This window comes from Panthera leo, chromosome B2 (assembly GCF_018350215.1).
Source record: "Panthera leo isolate Ple1 chromosome B2, P.leo_Ple1_pat1.1, whole genome shotgun sequence".
NCBI classification, from domain to species: Eukaryota; Metazoa; Chordata; class Mammalia; order Carnivora; family Felidae; genus Panthera; species Panthera leo.
This window is the reverse complement of record NC_056683.1, coordinates 112,223,119-112,232,282: the sequence shown is the minus strand read 5'-3', so window position 1 is coordinate 112,232,282 and position 9,164 is coordinate 112,223,119. Positions and strand designations below refer to the sequence as shown.

Here is a 9,164-nt window from a genome sequence, read left to right as displayed (position 1 = left end):
CATATAGTCTTTGATTCCAATTGTCGTATTTTATTCCAGTGTCATATTTTATAATGTATTGCCTTGGTAATATTGCCTCAATTTACATCGTTGTTTTCTGAAAAGTATAAATAATTATGACTTTCTTTGTGAAACCAGAAGAGAACTATTAGTACTTCCTTAGTGTCCCACATGTACATAGGTCCTAAAAAGCCTGACATTTTTACTAGATTTCTTATTTTGAAAAAATGTGGCAGCTGTGCCCCATTTACATTCAAAGTATAGTTCCACTTCTGACCACAAACCACATCACTGACATGATCAGTCATCTTGCAAATGTGTTCCTTGGGTTACCAAAGACATAGCTGCTAGAAAAGAATCTCAAGAAAGAAAAGTAGTTTCGCAAATATTAGTCTTTTTTCTAGTGCAAAGGAAGATTTTACCCCAATAGTGGACAGACTGGAATAGTGTTGTGACGCTTCTTAGACACTAGTAATCACTTAAGCAAAATAGGCAAAGTTCTAAGAAGCATCTTAAATACAATAGTAGAAAAGAACAATCTCTTGGAGTTTTTAATATTAGCAAATGCCCTAGTAACCCAGTACTATTCGTTTTTTTATGTTTACGGAACAGTTTTCTAATGCTCATGGAAATCTTCCTGAAATGAATTACATATTCTGTAAACATGTTATAATCAGTAGCACCCTGTCTTTTCTTGATGAGCAGGTCTTCAGTATGCAGATATAATACTCATTACGGCAAAAAGAATCTACTCAGGGACCAGAAAAGGGGGTCATGCTTTTAGTCTTCCCGTTAAATGAGAACATATGGTTATTTTAAAATTAAACCCTCTATTCTTCTGCTATCATGTCATATTTTACTTTGTCATTTTTGTCAGTGTATCCTCCTGCATTTAATCTGTGGCCTAATATTTCCCAAGGCTGTATCTCTAGCTCTCTTTACATAGAAAATGCCTGGGTTTCATGTCAGTCTTTTATTCTGTTAAAAGACCTGCTTTCTTTTGCATAAATAATGTCTTGAATGACTGAAATTATTGGGAGTCTTGTGCTTTTTTTGATGCACTGGGTATTACCATAGTTTCCTATGTGATAAAAATAATGGGACAATTTTTAACCGGCAGAATAAAATGACAGATGTAGAGAAACCTCCTATCTATGGGACCCTAGAAATTTATTCAAAATTAGCGGGGGGGGGGGGGGCAGTAGGAGACTCATTAGTTATTTGGGAGAGGGAAGTAAGGGATTCATAGTTTTCTAATGAAATCCTTGATCCCAAAAAAGGGATAGGGAGAAATACTGAAGTGACCAATTTACCAAGCACCAACCTAAAGAAAGAACAATGAAGTCCCATGCCTAATATTTTAAACATGGAAGTACACATTAAAAGGCATTTGTAAGATAGAGACTCCTAATGATGGAGACATGAACTTGGTTACTCAGGTCTACTCTCAGGTTCTTTAATGAAATTCTCGTAATTTCAATAAAATGCTAAGATTCACACTGCTTGAAACTTTCAGTATATTTATCAGTGATTAAATGTATGCCAAAAACTCTATAAGCAAATCCGGAAATTGAAAAAATACATAATCTTAAATTGTATTAGCTTGCAAGAATGAAAAATGAGAACCACATCTCTTTCCACAGAGCAGAGTTCTGCCCCACGGCAAAGCCTTTAATCACAAATATTTTAAATGATGCTCAGGGTGAGATTCTACCCTTCCTTTGACTAATGAGATTTTTTGGTCTAGTTACACCAATGGTTCTCAATTTCAGTTTACATAAAAGTCACTCATAGGGAATATTTAAAATGCAGATTCTAGATGTATGCCCCTTTTAATGTCCTAAGATCCTGATATCTTCAGTTTGGTAGGGTCAGGCTACACCCACATGCATTATTTAATAAGCACTCCCAGATACTCTGATGAGGTAGTATGGAAACCCTATAGGTACCTCTGTAAGCCATGTCAAATTCCTTTTGGAATGAGGTGGAGTGCAGGTAAATCATTAAAGTACTTATTAATTTTAATTTTGATTTTAAATTAATCATTTTTATTAGAAACTAATAGTCTGGTTCGTTGCTTTCTTCACTTCCTAGAAGATCTCCTTGTAGGACAAATATTTATGCTTAGATATTTAAACTTGATTCTTTAAGAATTAACAGGCACACAACAAGTGTTGGTGAGGATGTAGCAAAATTGGAACCCTGTACATTGCTGGTGGGGATGTAAAATGGCTCAGCCACTGTGGAAAACAGTCTGGTAGTATCTTAAAAAGTTAAACATAATATAAACAAATACATGTATACACCTGTTCATAATAGCACCATTCACAATAGCCAGATATGAAAACAGGCGAGATACCCATCAAAGGATGAATAGATAAATTGCAGTACACACAAAAAATGGAATATTATTCTGCCATAAAAAAGGAATGAAGTATTGACACATGCTACAACATGGGTGAACCTCAGAAACATTAGGCTAAGTGAAAGAAGCCAGACCCAAAGTAGGTATATGAAATATACAGAATATTAAATCCACAGATATAGAATGCAGATGGGGAAATGGGAATTAACTGCTTAATGAGCATGGGGTTTCTTTTTTGCAGTGTTAAAAATGTCCTGGAACTAGATAGAGGTGGTAGTTACACAACATCATAAGTATACTAAATGCATTGAACTGTTCACTTTAAAACAGTTAATTTTATATTAAAATAGTGAATTTTATACCTCGATAAAATTTGCAAAAAAATATAAATTAATCTGAATTAGCTAATGAATTACTTCAATATGAAATTTATGTTAGAAGACTGAAAATTTACCTTCCTATTTTATTTGCTAGATTACATAAAATATCTAACTTACATTGAGACAAAGAAATATTTTCATAAACTACTGAATCATCAGTATGATGTTTAGGAATAAGAGTTTCTGAACTCTTGTATATACTGTTTGAAGGCCAGCCTCCTCTCCTCTCCTGTCCAGTCCTGCCTTTGGCTAACGGTCTTAAAGAATTAAGATTAAAATCCAGATACTACTTGAGAGAGTGCAAAGGTTATTTTTATATGTCAACTTGACTGGCCATGGGGTGCCCAGACATTTGGTCAAATATTATGCTGAGTGTGCCTGTGAGGGTGTTGCTGCATAAGATTAATTACTGAACTGGTAGACTGAGTAGAGGAGACTGCCTTCTCAGAGTGGGTGGGCCTCATCAAATCAGTGGAAGGCCTAAATAAAACAAAAAGGCTGACCCTCCCTCAGTTAACAGGGATTCTCTTTGCCAGGCTGCATTTAAGATGGGACTTTTTTTTTTCTTCCTTCAGATTTAAACTGTAATATTGGCTTATCAGCTCTTGTTAGGCCTCAAGCCTTGAGACTGAACTACACCATCTGCTCCCCTAGGTCTCTAGCTTGTTGACGGTAGATCCTGTGACTTGTCAGATTCCATAATCTCATCAGCAAATTCCTTGTAACAAATCTTTTTCCATATACATATATACATCCTATTGGCTCTGCTTCTCTGGAGGACTCTGACTAATACAGAAAGGTATTACAATAAGACATTACCGATGATGAACACTTTAGTTGTTCACTACTCAGTCCAGAAAGAAAGAACGAAGGTCTTGAAGGAAGGAACCAAGAGAGAAAGGCCAAGAGCTTAACGCACTTCTTTGTAAGTCTACAAGCCAGATGGCATGAGGGTGCCGTGTGTTCTTCTTGAGGAACCACACACCAAAGGAAGGGAGAAGAGCCTAACGCGATGAAGGGAGCCCGAACAGGCTTTGCCTTGAAAACAGGCTTTGCCTAGTTGATAATGTTGCGTGGTGTTTTTCCTACTCTTATTACTGCCTATTTTTCTTGAGTCATTTTATCTAGAGGACACTGGCAGTACTTGCTGGCTATATAGTCATAAATTTACACTATTAATGCCAACACTCCATCCCTTTCAAAAGCCAAGTCACACCGTGGAATACGAAGCCTAACACGCAGCTTGGTGATAGGAAGGCAGAGCAGGATGGAAGCGGCACAGAAATACTGAGCACGTTTATTCGAAAAGGGAGAGGAAGGTAAAAAACCCCACAGAATAGATATGTAAAGACCTCAGAAAAGATGCCAGGAGCAGCTTATGAGAACGAATAGCTGAAACAAAATAGTATTTCCTTATATGTTGATTAGGTTTGTATAAAAGCATATTCAACTTCTGGCATTTAAAAATGTGAATATTGGGGTGCCGGGGAGGCTCAGTTGGTTAAGTGTCCGACTTCCGCTCAGGTCATGGTCTCAACGGTTTGTGAGTTCAAGCCCTGCGTCACGCGCGCTGCTTTCAAGTGCAGAACCCGCTTGGGATCCTCTGTCCCCCTCTCTCTCTGCCCACCCCCGACTCTTGCAGGCTCTCTCTATCTTGCTTTCAAAAATAAACAAACAAAAAGTGTAAATATTTTGGGGTGCCTGGCTGGCTTAGTCAGTAGAGCATGCGATCTTGATCTTGGGGTCATGGGTTCAAGCCCCATGTCTGGTGTAGAGGTTACTAAAAAAATAATAATAAGCTTTAAAAGATGTAAGTATTTCTTTAACCTACAAAATAATTCAAGTTAATTACAAATCTTAATTGCATGTCTTCTACACACAGACCACTGCACAAGATCAGAGGCGATACTGGCCTCACAGCAAAGAAACTTTTAAAAACACACATATGTACTGCATGATGACAATAATAAACTAAAGACTAAATTGTGTTAACAACAGATTCCTCTTTCAAAACGCAGACTCCATCTAAGATGTAGCCTTTTGGACAATATTGGCTTATTTTATGTCTCCCGACATAAGGACGGATCTTCCTGTTGTCTACACTTGGTAAGCACACAACCATATGCTGGCTGTGTGGATGAGTGGAGTTATGAGTTTGCCCGAAGTATAAAGGCATCCTCATAGGAATATAAACAACCAAACAGTCTAGATAAAGCAGTGGGGAGGGATCCAGCTCAGTCACAAGACAGTGGCAGAATCTGAGGACACTAGGGAGAGGAGCACATTGAAGAGGAGACTGAATCCCTGGCATCCCCAAGACCCCTCTTAAGCAACAGAGTCAGAGATAAGAAGTCCTTTTACACAAAGCTCTTGCTCTGGGTCTTGGCCACAAATGACTGCCTTACTCAAAGGCAATCTAACAGGCTGCCCTGCAAGATGTTCTGTTAACCAAGTAGAGAACGGATCCAGTAGGATCTTCCCTCACACAGAAAGGGATTGCTTTCAACCAGGGGCCCAGGAAGAACATCTGTGGAGAGCTGAGGCCGGGAAGCTGGGCTGTCTGAAAGAGGTCTCAGGTCTTTGGAGGGCCAGTTGTGGGACGGCCGAGATTGTTCTTTGCGTGTTCTTGTTGTAATTAACCCCTAGCCTCTGAGCTAATCTGAATGTGATCTGAAAGAACCTGGTCTGGGGTGGGTGTGTGAGTGTGCATGCACATGTGCGTGAGCAAGAGTGGGCACACGCACATACACACCAGATTGCATTTGTGGAAGGGCAAGGAAAGAAGACTTAAAAGGATGAGCATTAAGCAGAGGTGGTCTGAGGTGGAGGCAGAAGAAATGGAGATGTGAAAAGAAAAATAGCAAAGACACATTTCCTTTGCTTGTCACTGGGCCTGGGGCATACGGCTGTGCCCACCTGCCTCTGGAAGTCACAATGCCTCTTTGGCAATATGAAGTTCTTCTTCATTTCTGAGGAATCCAGAAATAAGAAGCAGGAAGCATTCTAAAGGATTAAAACATGGATCCTGGTAACTTGAACACAGTAACAAGGAGTCTGGTGTTATTACCAGAAGTCAGGCTCAAAGAGTCTTAGGAATGAGATGCGCTGCAAGCTTATTAATGTGGCCAAATAAGACAGGAATTTCTGAAAACACTGTTGGCTTTTTTCATTACGGGGGCATCCACTTAGAACCAAGGCTTGCTTTTACTTGATTATAAAAATAATGCATGCTCACTGTTGAACATTTAGAAAATAAAGAATGCACACAAAAATACACTGACATATGTGATGTGTATGTATAACCCCATAGTCCCAGAACTTTTATAAAAGTTGGTCTGCTACAGTGGTTTTGTCTAAACTTAAATATGGACTATAACAGGAATTATTTTAGTTTAGAATCAGTTATCTTACACCAGTTTGCAAAATACAACTTTTGGACACCACAGTCGACATGAGCCAACAGGTCATGAACCAGAATTCCAGGCTTTAAGAAAACATGGTGCTAGTCCATTTTCCGTGACAGCTGACTTCGGTCTGTGCATGCTGGCATGTGTGGCCAATCTGAAGTCAACTGCGTTGTTCTGGATCAGTGGCCACAGACAGACCTAGCTAAAGAAACAGGCTGTTTGATTTGAGGCACTGTGCTTACGGAAATAATTTCTGCTGTACCAAGAACAAGCTGCTCTTTCATGTTATAATGAAGTCATTGTCAAGTGTGTTTTGGGAAAGCACCTAAAAAGTCTTTAATATTATTATAACCTGTCATAAACAGACACCACCAGAACATTAGAGCATAAAGAGTCTGGAGCAGACCCAGCTGGGTGAGGGTAAGGTGGAGTTCAAAGCTGTGTCCTCAGCCTGCATAGAGCCCACAGTCCTGCTTCCAGCTAGGCTAGGAGCTTTCTCCCCTATGATGCAGGGACACAAAATGGGGAGGAATATGGGCTTCTTCCCTCTTGCTCTATTGTTTATTCTACCTGAGAAGCTCCCTTTCTCCAGTGCTTTCCTCCTCCAATGTAAATGCTCCTTAGCAAAGCGTTTAAGGGTTAGTGGGTGCTGCAAACAAATGGCTTGAACAAAACTTGTATCCCCAATGAGCCAGGCACTCTCCCCACCTCTACGTCCAGAGGCCCACAGCAACTACGCAGGAGCTAAGGAAACCTGGATTCATCACAGTTTTCTTTTCTGCCCCCAGAGCTTTATTCTTCTGCAAAAGAGTACACAACAAATTCAGTCTCTTCTATGACTGGCTTTTGCATTACAAAAATAAGTCACTTCAAAGTATCTGTTGAGCTAAGCTGCTGACCTAAAGCAAGAACTGCTCTTAAAAAGGAGCTTGCACCTGTACCCATCAGTAAGTGATTATTGTTCCCATAATACTGTGAAGTTTAAAAGAATAAGAGGTGCATACTTACAACTATTCATCATTGTTGCTTAATCATTCCTTTTTCTACTATAACCAAAGTGTAATGGACAACTGGTATTACAAAAACACCTTAGAAAAAAGTAATCACCTTGTAATATATCATTTATTAAATGTTATTAAATGAGGGGCACCTGGGTGGCTCAGTCGGTTGAGCGCCCAACTCTTGATTTTGGCTCAGGTCATGATCTCACAGTTTGTGAGATTGAGCCCCAGGTTGGGCTCCGCGTGGACAGCGTGGAGCCTGCTTGGGATTCTCTCTCTTGTCTCTCTCTCTCTGCCCTTCTCCCGCTCTCATTCTCTCTCTCTCTCTCTCTCTCAAAATAAATAAACTTAATTTTTTAAAAATCTTGTTAAATGAAAGACAACATAATTGTAATATGGGACGTATACAAAACTAACAATAGCTCCTAAGATACTGAGATAGAACAACAAAAAGATTACTGAACATACCTGAACTAATTCTGCCTTTAACTCTTCTTTTTCCTCCTCAGACAGCATGCTAGAGAAGTCCGCACTGGCTACTGCGTCTTCATCTCGCCCTTGCAATGGTTCCGTCTCCAACAACCCTTTAGGCAAGATTGATAAAAACAGAATGCAATTAAAATATAAATTTAGCCAACTTCTGTTTTCAGTCTGGAGAACTAGATGCCCTGACTGACCCTCCTGCTGAAAAACAACTAAATATTCCAAGAAAAAAAATCTTTCTAAATGTGTGATGAACTTCCAAGAAAGTAAAGAATAATACGAAGCCAAAGAGCTAAGGGAAAGTGGGAAGCCACAGGTGTAAACAAAAGAAGTTTTCATTAGTTCCACATTTGCCACCCAGATGAATTCCAGCTTTGGCTTTCACTCTCCCCTGGGGTGCAGGGGGCAGAGGACAAAGCCTAGGGCCACCCAGGGAGAGGGGTTTAAGGTGAGACTTGTCCATAAGTCCGCATCCCCTCAGAGCTGCACCCTGAGAGTAAGGTGAACTGGAAATAAATACCATTGCTCCCCACAGGGATCTGGCAAGGCAAGTAGCCTGCCTGGACATTCAGCATTAAATGGACAGCATAAATGCCTCCCTGACATCCATAACCACGAGTGGGACTGTGTGTGAGCTGGGTGCTTGAATGCACACTATGTGGGTGGTCCAAATGAAGTTCGAATAGAGAGTATTGTTAACTTTTTCCCACTTTGGATGTGGAAATATCTGGATACAAAACCAGGAGCAGCAGCAGCTGGGAGGAAACATCACAGACAAACTGATTCTGGCAGAGGGAAAAAAGGAAGTGTCTGGGTTCTTGATGACATGGTTGTGCCACAGAATGACCCCCAGGACAGCACAACTACTAACTTGTTAGGTGAGAAAAATGCCTTATCGTCTATAAATAAATAAATAAATAAATAAATAAATAAATACATTCCCAAGTTGAGGCCCTTGGCATCTGGATAACTTAAACGCGTATGTTCTCTGGAGGACCTAGGAAATAGGCCCTCACGGATACAGAAGTTTCATTAGGACATTTATACATCTGTGGGGAAAGGAAGGCCTTTTAGTAAACTGTCTGAAGCAGATAGTTATCCATGTAGAAGAAATAAAATTGGATTTATGTTTAGAAGACATATAGGATTTATGAACCTCTAGGTAGGAGGGACTTCTTAAGACACACAAAAGGGCAAATAAAGAATAAAAGGATGAATTACAAATTACAAATGTGTCTTCATCGAGCACACTATATGGAAAATTAAAAGACAAGCCACTAGTTGGAAGAAGATCTCTCCTGCATGTTTAACTAGTAAAAGATGCATTTCCAGAATAAGCAGAATTCCTACAAACCAGTTTCAAAAATGTAAATAACCCAATAAAAACAGGGCCAAAACATCTAAAAGAGATTTGCTATGGGGAGAAATCACAAACGGTTAACAAACTCAAGAAAATATGCTCAACCTCACTGATGTTCAGGGAAATACAAATGAAATCACTGCACACCCACTGGTTTAGTAAAAGTTC

At 39.7% G+C, this 9,164-nt stretch overlaps 1 protein-coding gene across 3 annotated transcripts in view; it reads right to left on the bottom strand.

Annotated features, from left to right (window-relative positions):
• TPD52L1 (TPD52 like 1) overlaps positions 1-9,164 on the bottom strand; it is a 99,618-nt gene that overhangs the window by 28,323 nt on the left and 62,131 nt on the right. For all 3 annotated transcript variants that reach the window (XM_042937401.1, XM_042937400.1, XM_042937402.1), the window contains exon 2: positions 7,622-7,737. In XM_042937401.1, the coding sequence (XP_042793335.1) occupies positions 7,622-7,737 (116 nt within the window). The remainder of the gene's footprint in view (positions 1-7,621; positions 7,738-9,164) is intronic.